The sequence below is a fragment of the Lipotes vexillifer genome, unplaced genomic scaffold (assembly GCF_000442215.2).
Source record: "Lipotes vexillifer unplaced genomic scaffold, Lipotes_vexillifer_v1.1 scaffold944, whole genome shotgun sequence".
Classification (NCBI taxonomy): domain Eukaryota; kingdom Metazoa; phylum Chordata; class Mammalia; order Artiodactyla; family Lipotidae; genus Lipotes; species Lipotes vexillifer.
In genome coordinates this window covers 803147-822897 of record NW_006785040.1, presented here as the reverse complement: position 1 = coordinate 822897, position 19751 = coordinate 803147, and the positions used below count along the sequence as shown (strand labels likewise).

The 19751-nt window shown below is 43.5% G+C and overlaps 1 protein-coding gene across 1 annotated transcript in view; it reads left to right on the top strand.

The window, feature by feature from the left end:
• The window catches only part of RBM33 (RNA binding motif protein 33), a 113418-nt gene that overhangs the window by 60363 nt on the left and 33304 nt on the right, over positions 1 to 19751 (top strand). The window contains exons 10-12 of the mRNA XM_007457182.1: positions 17255 to 17387; positions 17764 to 18128; positions 19548 to 19668. Coding sequence (XP_007457244.1) covers positions 17255 to 17387; positions 17764 to 18128; positions 19548 to 19668 — 619 coding nt within the window. The remainder of the gene's footprint in view (positions 1 to 17254; positions 17388 to 17763; positions 18129 to 19547; positions 19669 to 19751) is intronic.

Below are 19751 nucleotides of genomic sequence, written 5' to 3'. Positions count from 1 at the left end.
GCCCTTAACCGCTGGCTTGGTCTCCATATCTGTGAGTCCTGCTTCTTTTTGGTTATATTCACTAGTTTGTTGTATTTTTTAGATTCCACGTAAAAGTGATATCGTACAATATTTGTCTTTGTCTGACTTATTTCACTTAGCATAGTGCTTTCCAAGTCCATCCATGTTGCTGCAGATGGCAAAATTTCATTCTTTTAATGGCTGAGTAATAGTCCATTGTATATATGTACCACATCTTCTTTACCCATTCATCTGTTGAGGGACACTTAGGTTGCTTTCACGTCTTGGCAATTGTAAATCCTGCTGCTGTGAACATTGGGGTGCATATATCTTTTCTGAGTAAAATTATTTTTTTCCTTTTCTGCTAATAGATTATACTTGGATTTTTATCAATGTAGGTATAGTTTTGTGACCATTTAGTGAGTTTCTCCTATGCAGAATGCTCTGCACAGAGCTAGTCCTTAAACTATAAAACGTATAAGCATAGGTCAATGAAGCCTAACTTTCCTCCTGAAGACAGTACTGTTGTGGCTTAACAAAGCCCCTTGGCAATTTCTTACGGATGGCAGTGTGCCCTGCAGGCTGTTTCTTGGTACTTTTCCATAGGGGACTTCAGTCATTATTTGTTAAACTGAATTTTGCTTTGTAAAATGACTGTACACGCACGCACATGTGCATGCGAGCACGCACACACACACACGTTGGTAAAACATGTTAGGAAACCTAACTTCAGTTTCATCATAGGTCTGTTTGAATCAGTGTACTTCCTTGGCACACAAAAAGATTTGGATTACAGAAATGTATTGAGCAAAGCAAAGTTGATTTTGATCTTGTCTTTCCCCAGCCTAAGCCCCCTTAATGAATTCCCGTTGCTCCTAGAGTAGGTCATGCTCTTGTTGACAGCTTCATACTTGTATTGATGTAAGGCCCCGATTCATGTCTGTACAGAGTCCCAGGCATCCTGTGTCTTGTGGAGACGACCTGACTCCAGGCCTTGTGCACAGAAGTCCAGATAAATAGTTGTTGAATAAGTGTATACAGGGATTTAATGTTGAGTTATCTTGCTGTTTATTAGGAACCTACATAAAATTAATAGTGTAGAGAAGGGGTGTATACTTTAATTTTTTACTTCTTGTTGTTTTCAAGAATACATAAATGAATTTGCACAATAGAATTACATTATCCACATTTAACTATACAAGAATTCAGCTCTACCCGGTTTGACTAAAGAGTGAAAAGGGCAGGCAGTAGACAGAAGTACCACTAGATTTCCCAGTTTTAATGGGATTAGGATACAGTTGGTATTAATGCTAAGATATTCCTTCTCTTCCCCAACACTGGTAAATTTTGTTAATGGTCCAGTTTGTTTGACAATTTTGTGAAAACTTGAGAACTAGTATGCCTAGAAATTGTACTAAGTGATAACACATCCAGTTTTTTAATTAAACAATCACAGAGGACTCTAGACAACCTAATATGAAACACAATTTTTTTATAGAATTATTTAGTTATTTTTAAAAATCACAATCTTAGACCAAAATATGGTATTCTAGGCTACGCTTAATGTAGCAATACTAATATTTTTATTTCCCGTTAATGAATTTTATTTACAGAATTGAATAAACAGTTTCTGAAACAAAAGTTTGAATGTCAAAGTAATGAGTATCATAAGAAAAGGATTCCTTATTTTTGATCATTTTAGAAAATACTGCTTAAGCTTTTAAGCTCACTGCCAGCCCTTCTTTTGTCATGTTAGTCTTTGCATCCAGATGGGATTTTTTTTTCCCCCTTCTTCCTTTGTTTATGGAATTTAGTGAAGTGCTTTGTAATTTAGGTTTCTAAAAGTTAGATTCACGTATTTAATTTTAGTCACAGATAGAGCCGTTAGTGCTTTCTTCTCACTTAAGCTTTTATTCCCAGGACTATTTTAATTTTTCATATCAGAGTTATGAATCTTTTTTGGAATCGTAAGTATGTCTCAGTTGATAGCAAGCATATCAGAGAATGAATCTTTTTCATACTTATTTTCATATCAGAATATTAATCTGCTGAATGTAAAATGTACCTTAGAAATAGCGACTACTTACAAGAGCAGATTGGCACAGGAAGGAAGCACGTGCCTCAGGAGATCAGGGGGCCATCGAGTGACTGTTCGTCCTTCCTCCATTTCAGCTCCTTCTCTTCTGCCCTATCCTGCCATCTAGCCGCCTACTTTCCCGCAGTCCACTCCTGAAGCATTTTTGTTCATGCCATGACCTTTTAGTGTGATTTCACAGGACAGTTGTGGTTTTGTCGTGTGTGTGTGTGTGTGTGTGTGTGTGTGTGTGTGTGTTTGCTTTTTTAAAAAATAAATTTATTTCTTCATTTTTTGGCTGAATTGGGTCTTGCTTCGCACGGGCTTTCTCTAGTTGCGGCAAGCGGGGGCTGCTCTTTGTTGTGGCGCGCGGGCTTCTCATTGTGGCAGCTTCTCTTGTGGAGCACGGGCTCTAGGCGCACGGGCTTCAGTAGTTGTGGCACGTGGGCTCGGTAGTTGTGGCGCACGGGCTTAGCTGCTCCGTGGCATATGGGATCTTCCCGGACCAGGGATAGAACCCACGTCGCCTGCATTGGCAGGTGGATTCTTAACCACTGTGCCACCAGGGAAGCCCTCGTTTTTCTTTTGTTTTTGCACGGGAGCGAGGATGGGGAGACTAGTTTACCTTTCTGCAAGTCAGCTTCTGTTTTTGTGTCTATTTGAATTCTGTTTTCAGTTCCATGTTCTTTGTTGACATATTAGTTTAATAGATCTCTCTTTCCACAAAGGCTATTCCTGATGTTTTTGTCATTAAAGTTTTAAGTCCTTTCCTTATCCTTAAGTATGGCTATCCAGTTATGTATTTGTCCTCAAAGAGATGTTTGTTGTTTTTAAACTTTGTCCACTTGAAAAAGAAACACTGAAGTGTTGATTAATAATATTTTTAAAAGTGTTTTCAGTGTCAGGTAAGCATACAGATAAATTTCAAGTAACTCACATTGTGGATTCTTGACCTAGGCTTTTTTTTTTTTTTTTTTTTTTTCCAGGAGAATTTTCACCAAATGACTAAGACTGGGCTGACATTTCATAGAATAATTGTAGAAATAACGGTTTGGTTTATCTTGGCATAGTTCTGGTGGTTTGGGGTCAGAAGACCAGACCCGGTTGGGTGGAATGGTAGGATACTCCACGGGTAGTCAGATCATTATCATTGAGGATGTTTGGCTTAATGCACATATTTTTTTTTTTTTTTTTTCCTTTGCGATATGCGGGCCTCTCAGTGTCGTGGTCTCTCCCGTTGCAGAGCACGGGCTCCGGACGCACAGGCTCAGTGGCCATGGCTCACGGGCCCAGCCGCTCCGCGGCACGTGGGATCTTCCCAGACCGGGGCACGAACCCGTGTCCCCTGCATCGGCAGGCGGACTCTCAACCACTGCGCCACCAGGGAAGCCCGACCTAGGCTATTTTAAAACCTATTTAGTCATTCATTTTGCATTGGTGTTTCTGGTAAATGCTGCTATTTCGGGGTAGCCAGTTAAATACTGAGTAGTTTGGCTACTGAGTAATTTCCTAGTGATCTTTGTTTAAATGAAGACTAAATATTATGTTTAAAAAAGACTACCATACCAAGTTTAAATTAGTCTCTTTAGTGATTACCTTACTGGTAGACCCGATAAATGAGATTTCCATTTGTGTTTACTGTGTAGTTATAGCACCTCACAGGTAGGTCTGACTGCACTGTGTTTCCATGTAACGCGGATACATGGTATCAGGTGGTGGTGATTGACACTTCCTGGATGTATTTTATATGGCATTTCATGCAAATCATGTTTGATGCGACTGCTGCATCAAATTACATTTCTCTCTGATTATAGCCCTTGCAGATGTGAGTCCAGACTTTATTCCGTCTAGGAAAAAGAAGTCTTTCTTTTGAACCCTTGTTTTTACAACTTGCCTGCAATGCCTTGTAATTATTAGCACTTAAGATGGGTAAGAAATGATGGGCATTGTCTCTTACCAGATCTCTGAGTAGTAGCAGGTGAATGGGGGAGGAGGTCCTTCCCCCTGTCAAACATTGTCAGGCTTGCAGCAAGAGAATGCGTTTTAAAATGCAGGTGACATAATACCCAACATCCTCCATTTGCTAGTGGGTTTCTGATTAATCATGATTACCATACATTATCATACCATCAGATTTAATCACATCAGTGCATTCCCATCTGCAGCAGTAACAGGAGCAGCTAAGCACTGTGGTAACAGCTATTAAATATGGTGGTTATAAAATTCAGTGCCCTGTTGACTTGCTGTCCTGTCAGCAAGTGTTGTGTGCGTTGGGTGGAGAGAGGGTGGTGGGCATCCACACCAATAACTCGAAGGCCAGGGAATACTCATTGAGATCATAAAGTCCAGCCATTAAGTCACAGTGTAAAAACTGCATCGTAAAAGTGTGATGCACTATTTTTTTTTTTTAATAATATTCTTTTCTCTTTAAACCCCATATTTGTTTATTTATTTAATTTTTGGCTGTGTTGGGTCTTCGTTTCTGTGCAAGGGCTTTCTCTAGTTGTGGCAAGCGGGGGCCACTCTTCATCGCGGTGCACGGGCCTCTCACTATCGTGGCCTCCCTTGTTGCGGAGTGCAGGCTCCAGACGCGCAGGCTCAGTAGTTGTGGCTCATGGGCCTAGTTGCCCTGCGGCATGTGGGATCTTCCCAGACCAGGGCTCGAACCCGTGTCCCCTGCATTAGCAGGCAGATTCTCAACCACTGCACCACCAGGGAAGCCCGATGCACTATTTTGTTTCATTTTTGGCTAAGTAAAACTGTTACATTGAATTGAATACCTTTCATAAATCCTCCCAGATACATAGTGCCATTCATTGTATAGTAGACTTGAACTTTGAGTATGACTTGCCCATCTGTAATTTAATAACTCAGCCAATGAAATGTTGACAATAACACAAAGTTTCAAAGTCTTAGAACTCCTTCCATGCCAAGAAAATCTCTGTCCTGTTTTTACTGATTTGTCCTGCAAAGCACACCAATTTTTTTTTTAATGTTTATTTTTCCAGGAGTCCTTGAAGATCCATAGTTCTGTTTAAACTTTGCAAGTGGCCCTATTTTATTTTAAAGCACCTGAAAGCACTTCTTCCAAAAGATTTGAATTTTTTTAAACTTTAAAAATTTTGTCCTTTTGATGTACACTCTGATTTTTAACAAATACATACAGTTGTGTAATCACTACAATTAAGGTAGAGAACAGTTCCATCTCCCCAAAAGACTTCCTCGTGCTGCCCCTTTGTAGGCAGCCCCTTTCCCCACCCCAGCCCCTGGCAACCAGTGATCTGCTTTCTGCTCCTCAAATTGTGGTGCATAGATGTAACCACATGGCACGCTTCATTTCGAGCCTGGCCTCTTGCTCCCAGCACAGTGTATTTGAGGCTCGATCATCCCTTTTGTCGCCCCTGCCAGTGGTTTGTCCTTTCTTATTGACCAGCATTATTCCATTGTGCACATGTAGCCCAGTGTGTCTGCCCAGTCACCATTTGGACATTGGAATTTTTTCTGGTCATAGTTGTCAATGAATAGTTGGGAGGTGGGGATTGTGGGTCATACGGTAGGTATATTGAGATGAGAATTTCGAGACAGACTGTGTGCTTTCAGTCAATAGAGCTGATACCGCTGCTTTGCTTTCTTAGTCCTTTATTGAATGAGGAAATACCATCTTCGTAGAGCATATACTATTGACGACCAGTGGGAAATGAAGAACATTATTGAGTGATTACAATATTCCAGATTTTGCTCAAAGCTTGTGTTCCAACAACCTCATGAAGGTACCATTTTCTCCACTTTACAGATAGGGAAACTTTGAGTCTTGGAAAGATGAAATCGCTCAAGTTCACATAGCTGGGTGCAGGAGGTAGGATTTGAAGCAAGGCGACCTGAGTCTCTTAATTGTGCTGAACCTTCTCCCTTTCTCTCTGAATATTAAAATGCACCTCAGTAAACTGGGTAAAAATAATTGGATCTGGTAAGATGCATCATAACTCTGTAAGATTGTGGCCGTCAGGAGTGTCGAGGTGGAGAAGTTTACCACGGTAGGGCCTGACGTTGGGTGAGCTTGTTTCCGGAGGGGAGTGGGGGGGGTGCGGTATAGGGTTAAAAGGTTGTTTGATTTATGAAAAAATGTAAACAGTCTTCAGTAGGTTCATCAGAAACAGTATTTTGTAGTAAAGTAACAGTGTTACCACTTGCAGTGCCTGCTCTAGCTTCACCGCTTGAACCAGTAACCTTAATACCCTATAGCATATTTAAGTTCATGTGGTGTCCTCCTCTCCCCCACACCACCTCCGGTGTGAAACCTAGCACTTGCTGCTGGGTATATGGTGCTTCAGAATGTTAAGAATGCATCTGCAAACACACGAGTACCTTCTAGGAAAATGAATGTAGGTATTTCAACAAGGCATGACCTGAAAGAAAAAAATCTATGGAAAATACTGAAATAAGAGGATTAACATTGTGACAACGGGGCTATAATTCTAATTACGTCGGGGGTCACTAGTGGTCTTGATTCTCTGCACTTAACCCGTCATTTAATCAGAATTAACTGAGAGGCATTCTCAAGTGTCTATTGGTTTCTTATATAGTTCTTTGCATTTTAAGTGAGATTAATAAATGAAAACATGTTGTAGCGGAGGCTGTTATTTATTGAAAGATTCATGAAGTTTCAATGACATTGTTAAGGTATTCAATTAGTCTTATTAAAATATACCAACTGACCCTTTCAGGGAAGCTGATAAGTCACATAATAGCTGTTAGAGCCTCTTTATTCTTTGCATTATACGATTAACTTTGTGCTAAGCAATTTATGCAAAGTTTTCATCTTTCTTTTTTTGTAACTGAAGTTATCAGTTCTTCCTGAATAGGATTAACATAGATAACATCACATAATTAACAAGAGATGCAAAAAAGAAAGTACAATTTGTGTAAGAATTATATGTGGGAGAATGATAATTTCTTACCTTGGACTTTTAAAGGGATATAAAGAAAAGCAAAACAGCAGTTATTTGAAAGGATTATTCTAGCTTTTTCTTTCAAAAGGCAGAATTACGGTAGTCCTAAAAGTTCTGTTAAGTGAGGTATTTACAGCTCACTAACAGTATTAAAATAATTCTTCATTTTCTAGAGAGAGTTGGTCATTTATTATCCTTTCTACTTGTGAAATGGCAGATGCTATTACATGAATGATCGCATCAAGAGAATTTAGGTAGTGAACGCCAGACTCAGGAACGACCATTTAATTCAGCATTACCTGAGGACAGGTTGGCCGCAGCGGAAGCAGTGCGCGAGGGGAGAAAGAGCATTTACAAACCGCAAGTCAGTGTAACTTTGGATAATGGTTTAACAAACCTGAGTTTCTTCATCCCTTAAAGGAGAAGTTACTGGTTCTGCCTGATTCGTGGCACTGTATTTATGAAAGAAACTTGGTTTCTTGGTTTATCAGTCAGGATGTGAATGAGGCTGCAGGTAACGGAAAACTCAGTTAACAGTGAGTTAACAAACTGAGTGTCATATTTTTTGCATAAAAAAGAAAGTTCTTCTGGGTGGGTATAGCAGTTCTGTGCTGTTACCAGAGATCCGTTTTTTTCCCCTACCCAAGTTTCAGGCTGAAAGAGGAGGAGGGTCAGGCAGCCCCTAGTGAGCCTTCCCGGAGCCCCTGTCCAGCTGTGCCAGCTCGCCTTGTCCCCGGCTGGGGTCGGTGGTCTTCTAGCTGGGCACAGTGTTGTCCTTCCGTTACTAAGGAAGAAGTGAGAATTTATGCTAGGTAAGCAATGGGAAGTCTTTTCCATGTGGCTAAAACTTGTGGTCAGAACTTAAGTTGTGTAAATCGAGAAAAAGAAAGTGACATCTGTGTTCCAAACAAAACAGAAGACAATGAGGAAAAATGGTACTGTGAGCTTAATGATACCTCCTATTTGTTAAATGTTTATTTCATAAAGCCAGTACTGATAGCAGTCAGCAAGCAGTTTCTAGGACCTTAAAGTGGAAAATTTTTCAGTTTACATATTCAAGACTCTCAAGTTCTGTTATCCATTGAGGCAAATGGAGGCAACTAGGGGCCCGCTTATCTTCCCAGATGGTTTCTCCCTAGTGTCCGGTATGGCCTGACATCGCCAGAGAAGTAGCCATTGTCACTGTGGTTTATTTCATGTATCAGCCATTGTCTTTCTTTCGGAATAATATCTTGTATTATCTGCCCTCTTCTTTCTAATCCTCCTCCGTAGGCATTTGCCCTCTTGGAAATGGGCTTCTTCCTTGTTGGATACGCTGCGTTTATCATTAAAGCTGTCTCTTTGCCAGTGTCGGCCTCCCTCATTTGTACACCTCAGGGTGGCTTTCACCTTCTTGGGGGCCTGCGGGTTAGCTGCTGTGATCTTAGCTGGCACCCGCTGCCTTCCACCTGGTTGTCCCAGGTTCCCACACCTTGCTAGTGTCACTTAGTTTCAAGGTTAAGCCCACAAAACCCCTCTTTTTCCATTCTTATTCTATTGAGCCAACTTCCAAAGCCAGAAATTTCCTTGTTTACTCAGCTTGAGTCAGCTATTTCTTTCTAAGCTGTAGATAGCATCTCTGGTCCTCCCTCCTTTATCAGTCTCTCAGGTTGATCAGATAAGAACTGCTAATTTGTATTAGCCATTCAGGCCAGCCGTGGAATGTCCATGGCTGTCTGACTTGACTGGATTTAGTATTTAACTGGTTTTCTTAACTCTAAAGCGCACACACTCTCACGCAATTACATATACATATGTGATTGTAAGACACTGAGACAGATAAGGGGATGTGAAAGTAAGTCCCTGCCCTTTGCTGTTCCGCAGCAAGCAATAGATAGCATGGTGGGTCCGTGTTCCCTGCTTTGGCCATAGGTGACCTGTGCTTTCTAACCTTGTGCTTTGTGCAGGTGATTTAAGTGCTCAAAAGATTTCTGTGAGCACAATAGCTCCCTCGTAGGGCTGTTGGCAGGATTGAGGGAGATAGCAGAGGAGCTCTCTGCAGAACTGGCAGCAGCAGCAGCAGCAGTGTGGGTTGAGCCTTAGGTGGGCAGTAGCAGGGCCCGGGAGGGGCATTTGGGGTGCCCAGGACTAGGTAAGGGCACAGGGGATGCAGGATAGGGAGGAGGCGGAGCCCCCAGGGTAAGGTGCGGTTTCAGGTGGAAGTCCCCAGCCCTGGCCTGATCCCCAGAGGGTAGGGCTTTGGGGCGTAAGTTGTCCATCCTGGGGCAGAGGGCAGAGTGCGTGGCCATGTCAGGCAGTCCTTGGCGAAGGACGGCATTTGCAGCACCTGGGGCATGTGGTGCTCGGCAGTGGCCCCAGAGCGTCCAGCGTGGGAGTATCAGCCAGAGTGGACTGACTTCACAGCGCCACCGGGATGCCTATTTCTCGCTCACATCACCCTCTGGGCATCTTCCTCTGGCCCTCAGGGGCCTCTCTCTCCACCCTCTGGCAGGTGGGGAAAGAGGGAAGATTATTCACGGGAGGTTGTCTTTCAGTGACCCGGCCTGGAACCAGCCCACATCTCTTCTGCTCACACGCCGTCTTCCAGGAGCTTGGTCATGAGGCCGTATTGGCTTCATGCATGCCACAGGTGCATGGTTCTTCAGTTGGATCTACAGGCAAGGTGGGGACACTGGCCTGGGCTGTGTTCCTTAACAGCAGTGCTGGAAGTATACCCTACCCACTATCCACTTCAGTTTCATTCTTCAGGGAACAGCCCTCTTCTCTACAATTAGGGACGTGGTCATAGGGTGAGGACAAGAATCTCCAGGTTCATGTCTCCTTCCCTCTCTAATTATATTACGTCATTACAGGACAAGTTGCAGCAAATTCCCTCCTACAGTCATTAGGTTGCAGAGTCCGGCTCTGTCGGTCTTGCCTGCTCCCTGGTGCTGCTGCCCTGTCTGTGCTCCGAGTCCGCTTGGCTCGTGGCCTCGGGGCTGGTTGCCGGCGCCCTGGGCAGCACAGTCCACCCTCCTCTGCTTGCTTCCTGGGGCTTTCAGCCGCTCCCTGACCGTGTGCTTCCTGGGCAGCCGGTTGCTGGGCGTGCTGTGGTGTTCTCCATTAGATGTGGGGCCTGGCTCCCCTCGCCTTGGAGTCAGGCAGTTCATCCATGCCTTACGTGTTATGGGTGTCTTTGTGCCCAGCTGTGTGCCGAGCGTGGAAGTGCACTGGTGAATGAAACAGTCGTGGTCTCGGCCCTCATGGCTCTGTGAGTGAAGGGTAGAGAGAGGCGGGGGTGGACTTGAGGGAGATTTAGGAGGTAAAATTACTAGGATTTGGTAATACCTGTTCTGTGAAGGCTTTCCGGTTTGAACTCAGAATGAGAGCACAGGAAGGAGATCTGTGCTGATTTGTCTTTCACCTTACAAGGAAACACGTTAATTGTCAGAAGCTGATATATTTATTAATTGTAACTATATTATAATATAATTATATCAGTATAATATACTATATATTATATAATAGAGGGTCATTTGGAAGTAAGAATAAAGTTCTAGTTAAATATTACTGATGGAGAAAGAATTCCGGGGCTTTGTTCTGTATTGCTAACACTTGAATGCCTGTGTATGTGCAGTTAGCACGTGGATGATTAGTAAAAGGGAAGAAGGTTTGGGGAAGAGATGAAGATCATAATATTAAAATTCCAGAGGGGGCAAGATTTATGATCCCAGTGTATTTTCAGTTTAATACCAAAAAATGTCTTTAGAAGTTAGGAATATTCAATATAATCTCCCAGGAAATCTGAAAGTGCTTAGAGACCCAAGAAGTAATGTACCTAGTTCTCAGGCAGCTTGAGATTATCAGTCCCTCTTTGAGTTTATTCTTGTAACTCAGTGACTTTTTTTTTTTAACTTTTTAAAAAAGTTAATTAATTTATTTTTGGCTGTGTTGGATCTTTGTTGCTGTGCACGGGCTTTCTCTAGTTGTAGTGAGCGGGAGCTACTCTTCGTTGCGGTGCATGGACTTCTTGTTGCGGTGGCTTCTCTTGTTGCGGAGCATGGGTTCTAGGCGTGCGAGCTCAGTAGTTGTGGCTCGTGGGCTCCATAGTTGTGGCTTGCAGGCTCTAGAGCGCAGGCCCAGTAGTTGCGGCGCACGGGCTTAGTTGCTCCGCGGCATGTGGGATATTCCTGGACCAGAGCTTGAACCCGTGTCCCCTGCATTGGCAGGTGAATTCCTAACCACTGTGCCACCAGGGAAGCCCCCTACTTCCTTTTAGAAAAGGATGAAGGGGCTAAGGGGCGAATACTTTCCCTGATCTCAGCCTGTGGCAAGGTAAAAATCAAAATTTAGCAGACTTCCTACTTACGGTGGAGGGAAGCCAGTCTACTTTTCCACTTATATTTTGCCTTATCTGTAATGAGAAAACCTATCTTTGGGAGGACTTGAAATTAACTGTCTAATGGAAGGAGGAAAAGAAGGTTATAAAGAGCCCTGTTGCAGCAGCCATGTGACCAGTGCCGGTCAGAGCTTCATTAGCAGAGGGCGAGGCTTGTGGCAGGCACTACAGTGCACTCATGGAATTGACAAATAACTACGGATTTCAGAAGAAACCCAGTACTTTCCCAGCATGATGCGAGCCTGCTAAGAAAAGTGGTAATAAATATCGGGGCTTCACACGTTAAATAATGAAGAAAGCTGTGTTTATTAGTCAAGACAGAAAGGTCAGGAAGCTTTTCCAGGCTTCCTCCAATTGTGGGCAGAATCAGGGAAGTAAGACAAAGAGAGTCTGTCACCCCCTGGCTTCCATGAAGCTGAGTGAAGGAGCAGTTCTGGAGTCATTCTTATGGGGCTGAGTCCTGCCTTCTAGGTATTGGCAGTGCCGATGTCAACACTGTGCAAAAAACCCCATGTGTCCTGCAGTGACCCACACCAGACGGAAGCGGAAGTGGGCCGAGCTGGGGTGCAGGAGCAGTGCTGGACTGAGGCCTGTGATCACAGTGGTTCTGAACAACAGAGGTTAAGATTTGCTTTACCCCTTATGGGGATCGGCGAAACCTTTGTAAGTTAGTGAAAGTTCCCACAGCGAGTGATGCTGCTTTCTAGCTATTCATACAACACAGTACTGAAGGGCTCTTTCTCAGAAAATGCGTTTTGCTCTTCCCGTCCTCCTTTCTCCCCGTGTCTGTCCTTTTTTGTCAGCTTGTTAGCATAGTGGTGACTGATACAGCTAATGAGTTTATGAGTCCTGAAGTATGCTGACTGTAGTTCAGATTGAAAGCTAGTCAACAAATGAGTATTGTATTTCAGTTGCTGTTATAATTCAGCATACTGTTCCTATCTTTTAAGTGAAAACTCTGACCAAATGCAGGAATAGAATGAAAAGTAAAATTTTTAACAAATAGACTGCTGCTAAAAATTAGCAACAAACACATGATTCATGCCAGAAAATTCTCTGTAGTTGTAGGTGAATGAAAGTGGAGGGGACAGAAAGGAAGCGAGAACGCAGAGAGCACTGTTGGCCCCCGGGGGGGCGGGCGGAAGGGAGGGGAGGGGGACACCTGACGGGGGGTGGGTAGGAAGCATCTTACCTGGTAGGAGGGTGAGAGAGGGCAGGTCAGGAGGCTGAGGGACTAGAAGATGCTCAGAGAAGGGAGAATGTCCGGGGAAGTGGGAGGGCTGACCAGGAGGAGGGGAAACTGTGAGGGACCTTGCTGGGCCCATTAAGAGTAAATAGAAACTCGGCTTCCCTGGTGGCGCAGTGGTTAAGAATCTGCCTGCCAGTGCAGGGGACATGGGTTCGAGCCCTGGTCCGGGAAGATCCCACATGCCGCGGAGCAGCTAAGCCTGTGTGCCACAACTAGTGAGCCTGCGCTCTAGGGCCCGTGTGCCACAACTGCTGAAGCCTGCGAGCCTAGAGCCTCTGCTCTGCAACAGGAGAAGCCACCACGATGAGAAGCCCGTGCAGCGCAACGAAGAGCGTAGCCCCCAGAGAAAGCCAGCGTGCAGCAACGAAGACCCAACACAGCCAAAAATAAATAAATAAATAAATAAATATTTTAAAAAAGAGTAAATAGAAACTTAGAGTGAGTCTGATTCAGCGTACGGAGGGTATCACCCAGCAGTACTCAGCATTCCGTAGAGAAGCGGGGCGCTGGGGCCCACGTGCATGCAGGGTCTCCTGAAACAGTGTGGCTGCAGGACGGACGGGTAGGTGAGAGAGTGAAGGAGGGACGGGAGAAAATGAAGTTTGTATAATGAGGGCTTATGAGAGGGCTCACGTTTTGGCTGAAACAGAAGTATAGAGTGAACATTTCCTGAAGAAATCAGTAGTACATGGAAGTTTGTATGGGATGTGATGGTTTCCAGAATTCATGTTCTAGACGATCATTTTCATATCTAAGTCAGGGGAAAGTATGTTTTTTAAAATCCCCAAATTTAGTCTTTTCTTTTTTTTTTTTGCGGTACGCGGGCCTCTTACTGTTGTGGCCTCTCCCGTTGCGGAGCACAGGCTCCGGACGTGCAGGCTCAGCGGCCATGGCTCACGGGCCCAGCCGCTTCCGCGGCATGTGGAATCTTCCCGGACCGGGGCATGAACCCGCGTCCCCTGCGTCGGCAGGCGGACTCTCAACCACTGCGCCACCAGGGAAGCCCAACCAAATTTAGTCATTTTGACAAGATTTATACCATGTGGGATGAAATTTCCCCTACCTCATTTTAACTTGTTTTTCTTGGGTATTGAAATCTGTGATTAAAAAAATAGAATGGTGTCACCTTGGACACATTATTTAATGTCCTAAGTTTCGATTTCCTTGGCTGTGAAGTAGGACACCCCCCCACCCACCCCCCCGATGTCACTGTGCTGTGCGTTCATGAGCTCAGGTGGTCAGGCGCTCTGCACAGGGCCTGGCGGGCAGTGTGTGAGCCACAGGTGGGGGAAGCTGCTGCCGTCACGCCTGGGTTCTCATTATTTCTTACTGTGAAGCAGATGCTCACGCTGGCTTCACAAGGTTACTTGTGTGAATTATGTGCCAGTTTCTGCCGTCGTTATCCGCTGTACGGTGGAAGTGTGTCAGGAGCATGGGCTTGCACACACACAGGCTGAGAATCCTTGTGAGTAGAAAGGATTATCTCCCGGTCTGGTTGATGGTGCCCGGACCTGAGCCTTGGTTCAGGCTTCGGCCTGGGTTCTTATGCGGGTCCCGAGTCTCTCACCAAGCTCCCCCAGGGCTGTCAGACCAGCCAGAGAAGCAAGAGAATTGACACTGAATCCAGGTGACTACGCCAAGTAAGCACCCACTGAGTCCCAGCCCCTGCATTTCACCAAGCCATCATCCCCCAGGTCTCCCTGTCCTGCCTGGCGCCGTCCTGATGCCACCCCGTGCCCAGCTCAGCAGACGGACCTGCAGGTTGCTGGTAGCTCCAGCGCTGGCCCAGGTTCACAACTCGGTCTTTCAGCTTGCAGCCTGATTCTCAGAACACGGACGGGCCTGAGGTCCTTTCCTGGTGCAGCAGTCCCCCTGCTGTGGGGCAGTTCGATGCCCAAGGGGCTTTTCTGAGGCTTCGTGGTGCCGTTCGCTCCCTGGCTGGGAACTACCCCACCAAACCTGAATCCAGGCAAACCCTGCCCTAGTGACCTGATGCAGGCTAACATACACCTGCTTGTAAGTGATCGCAGCTCAAGTATTTGAAGAGAGCTATCGTTTCTTAATACACTTTAAGGTCTGAAAATGTTTTCTGTCTTCAAAAACAGAAGAAAAATAGGTGTTAATATTTTACTATTTGTAAGCTAAAGCCTCATGAAAAATACATATATTTCATTTTTAAAAGATTTTAAATTTCAGTGATTTCTTTTACCTTTTACATCCCATAGCTTGTTTTAGGCTGTGGTGATATTAATGAATCTTATCTGTCCCTTCTGTATTTATCTATTTGAAACTCCTTCTTGGTGTTCCCCCCTCCAGAAGAGGGACAGTCAGGTATACATCAAATTAGTTTAAGGAAACAAGCTGTATAGCTGAAACCGGGTTTTACTTAGGTGAACGCTGCTAATTTATGTAGTCAAATTGCATGGATTGGAGGCAGCGTGACCAGTCAAACCTTGCCACAAGCCAGAGGGCAGACAATTTTAAATTTTATTTTCTGGGCCACTCCAAGAAAAATGGTTTAAACATTAAAAAAAAAAAAAGACTGGGGACTATCCTGGCAGTCCAGTGGTTGAGAATCCACGCTTCCACTGCAGGGGCACGGGTTTGATCCCTGGTCAGGGAACTAAGATCCCACGTGGCACAGCCAACAGCAACAACAAAATGACTGAACCTTGATTGCTAGTTTGTTACCATCCAGAAAGTTTTGAAATACGTGTATACATGAGGGAAAAGGCCTGTAAAACTATACACAGGATACTAATGCTATATTTTATAAAGAAATACTTCATTAATAAATGTTCTTTTTAAGTTACCTGGCAAAATATCCATGCAAATGCACACCACGTATTTCATCAGCTTCGCATAAAAATAAGAGTAGTTTTAAAACGAGGAAATAACGCGGCAGTGAAAGACAGAAGGCAAGTCCATTGAAACACCTAGTGCAGATGTAATCAGTACCAATGTCGGATAGCCGATGCTATTAGAAATGTGTTTTTCTAGCGTATTATTACTATAGTAAAAAATAGTAAATATTGAAGAATATCCATATCAAAGCATCATATTAGTAAAGTCTCAAATAAACATTGCGATAAAATATATACATTTGTTAGGGGTAAAAAGCTTTTGGTTTAGTGTGAGTGTATACAGTATGTATTCTCAGGTATAAATCCAACATTTCTCTGATGTTGTTTGCTTCAGTTGTATCTTAATTGATGCCTTTATCTAGAGTGAGAAGTGATGTTCCCTAATGTCAGATGTGAAACACTGGTGAGGTGAGAATACCCTTGATTTCACCTAAAGTGATAAGACACAGACTACAAGAATTTAAGCTTTGCAACTTTCTGATCCATATGTTTCAGTACCATGTGTTTTTATGAAGATGTAATATTTGTGTGTAAATCTAATTTCGTTAATGTGATATAGCCAGTGGTCATATGGGTTTGTGGTGTTTATTGTGTTCATTTTGCATTATTCTTACAACACTGTGGATAGAGCAGACCTTTAAAGAGAGAAGGAAGGCAAATGTAATTTGCAGAAGCATTTTCAGTGTTATAATATGATGTCACATTTAGAAAGAACAGCTAATTCGTAATAAAATGACAGAAAAGTCATTAGAATTTTAAGTTTATGAGAAAGAAGTGTGGTTTTTGAAAGTTGAGAAATACTTCAGAGAATGAGGTGTTATTAAATGAATATTATTTTGATGATGCAGTATATGTATAATCAATGAATTTCTGGATAAAGAAGTGAAAAAAAGTGAGGCTTTCTTAAGTAAATGTGGTGTTTTAAAAGAATCTCCATAAATGCTTGAAAGGCCAACTGAAAAATGAAGTAATTTTTCAAAATTGAGGTATAGTTGATTTACAGTATTAGTTTCAGGTGTACAATGTAGTGATTCAAAAATTATAGATTATACTCCATTTAAAGTTATAAAATATTGGCTAAAAAGTGAAGTAATTTGTCTTTGTAGAGTTCTACTGGTAACCTGCAGTTATTGAAAAATGGTAATCTGTTTTAAGAGTTCAGAATTTTTAGCCAGTGGAATCTGACTTTATTATTTCTTTTGTAGTAATGTGGTTTCTTAAACATTTCACATTTTCCTGTTTCGTCAGAGATTGCTGATTTTTGTTATGGTACACATTCAGTTTCTTTTTCTTCTGTTGAAATAAAGCAGCTTCATAGCTGTGGCTTATGGTTGTGTGAAAAAGGTAGCAAAGAATAGCGTCTTTGAGAAGAGTGTCAGGAACACTGAAAGTAGACATTTAGTCTCTTGGATTAATGGGCAGGAAGCTCAGTAATTGCATGGATTTCAGTAAGCTTAAAAATAATATTCTTTTGGTTTTGTGGTGCTGTTAAAACATTGAGTTAATTTTTAGATGCTGCATTTTGACATTTGACTGTTTCGCTATGCCAGAATCACCTATTTTGTAACATGAGGTTATATATATATGTGTGTGTGTGTGTGTGTGTGTGTATATACAGGGGTGGCGGCTTCAGGAGATAAGTTCTTGACGTTTGCAGAGGAAAACTTAAAACATGTACACCTTTCTGAAAACTACCATTTATTTTCCTGCCTTCCACCCTGTTTTCCTGCTGTGCTTCAGGGCCCTCCAGAGTTCCCACAGCACACACCTGGACCTGTTCCCAACAGCTTCAGCCAGCCCCCGCGGCTTCCTCTTCAAGACCAGTGGAGGGCCCCGCCGCCTCCCCAGGAGCGAGACCCTTTCTTCTTAGGAGGTAAAGGATGGCGCAGAGTAACAGAGCAAAGCTGCGTGGGGCGACGTGCCTGAACATGCTTATGTTTTAAACGGTATTTAGCTCCCAGTAGGAGATTTTGTTAATAAGAGTGTCAGATTTTTGTCCCATAGCCCTTCTACCTGTCATTTCAGATGCTAAAATTGGACATTATTGGTATCTGAAATGTGAAAATCTCATACAAAGGAGGAAATCATCTATAGAAAATGACTAATGAAGCAATCTAGAAATAAGAGGCAAAATGTAGAATTCTTTTCAGACATTCACACCCAGCTACCTCTTGTAATTTTCGTCCATAGTAAGACAGTACATAAAACTGATTTCTGTGAAGTGTGTGTTCTGTGTGACCAGAGGGCAGTAACGTTGCAACGCCCTTCCGTTTCAGGTGAACCAAGGTTCCCGAGCCATCTCTTTCTGGAACAGCGAAGTCCCCCTCCCCCGCCACCTCCTCCCACGCTTCTTAGCAGTGGTCACCCTGTGCCCACTCCCAGCCCCTTACCATTCACCCAGCCTGGACCAGCGTTTAATCAGCAAGGACAGCAGCCTGTGTTCCCCAGAGAGAGGCCCGTGAGGCCAGCCCTCCAGCCACCAGGGCCTGTGGGGATTCTGCACTTCAGCCAGCCAGGGTCCGCAGCAGCACGGCCGTTCATCCCTCCTCGACAGCCCTTCCTGCCTGGCCCAGGACAGCCCTTCTTGCCTGCCCACACACAGCCTAATCTTCAGGTAGGCATCAGGGGCTGGTTTTGTGTTTCAGAATTCGAGTTAAAACCTTTCACATTTTTATTCTAGTCTGCCAAGATGTGGAGATTATTTAAAGAACGAGGGTATTCAACTTAAATGTGCTCTTTATTAAAGACAACTTCCTTAAAAATATTGCTTATCTCCTTAATCATAGGAGAAATGGAGAAAGTGATTGTCATTTTTTGGGAAATGAAAAAATTCAGTAGTAAGATTTTGTAAAGGATATAGTATACATTGCTAATGAAATTAGGGCATGTTTTGGTAATACCTTTGCTTATCATTGCAAGATTCTTAAAAGGTTAACAGGAAATAAGGTTCTTTGTCAAATTATGTTCCTGCAATATGTAGTGGGGGAAAAAAAGGGTTGCTGCTCCCTCATTATTTGAGAGATTTGAGTGCCCTCTGCTGGTGTTTTATGTTTCATCAGCTGCCTTGAGTCTGATACCTCTCTTACCCAGTATGTTTTTTCTTGTGTCTTAAGTTTCCTGTTAAGGTATGTAATGATGATGAGCTTGAACCGATTATTTAGAAACACATGGAATATGTACCTAAAGTAAGAAGAGGAAAATGGTTATTATATAAGATGTTACAGTAGGATAAAATGTTTTTTTCTTTTTATTAAAAATACATAATTTGGGAATTTCCTGGAGGTCCAGTGATTAGGACTCTGTGATTTCACTGCTGAGGGTGCGGGTTCAACCCCTGGTCGGGGAACTAAGATCCCATAAGCTGCCCTGCACAACCAAAATATATACAAATGTGTGTGTGTATAAATATATATACATAATACAATATAATGTAATATATATAATCACTGCATTGCAGAAATAAGTATAGATAGGAATTTGAAAAGGAAATGAAGTCATCCCGCCATCTAGAGACAGTTACCACTAATATTTGGGTGCACATGTCTTTCAGTCTCTTTAGTGCTTGCATCCTCATCGTGATGCTTTCTTTTCCCAGTTAACATGTTATTACCATCTTCTCATGGTGATGAGTTCTCTTTCACCACGGCATTTGAAAACACTGCACGAGTTGACATTTTACGGCTGTCACTATTTCTGGCACGTGTTTATTGGTTTCAGTCCTTGGGTATTGGAAACAGTGCTGCAGGAAACATCCTTGAGGTTGTGTTTGTTCACATCCTTAGTTATTTCCTTAGGATAGATTCCTGGAATTTCAAGATCTAAAGGATTTAAGGCAAATATAAAATGCAGGGTAGTAGCTTTTGGCTTATCACTGCATTTAAGATAGTATCAGCTTCATCAACAAATCTAAAATGAAATTTTAGTGCCACTTGAAGCTTCTTTCTGGTGTTGGGGTTTTTAAGGAAATGGCTGAATTGGAACACGAGCAGTACATACATGATAAACTGTTGCTTCTCTCTTGTTGGCTTGGAAGGGGCCCCTGCACCCCCTCTGCCCCCCTCCCCCGCAGCCCCAGCAGCAGCCCCCGCTCCCGCCCCCGCTCCAGCCACCCTCGCAGCACCAGCCGCCGCCGCCGCCGCCGCCGCCGCCGCCGCACCCGCACCCGCACCCGCACCAGCACCAGCACCACCACCTCTCTGTTCCTCCCCCGCCCCTGATGCCCGCGGCTCAGCCCCAG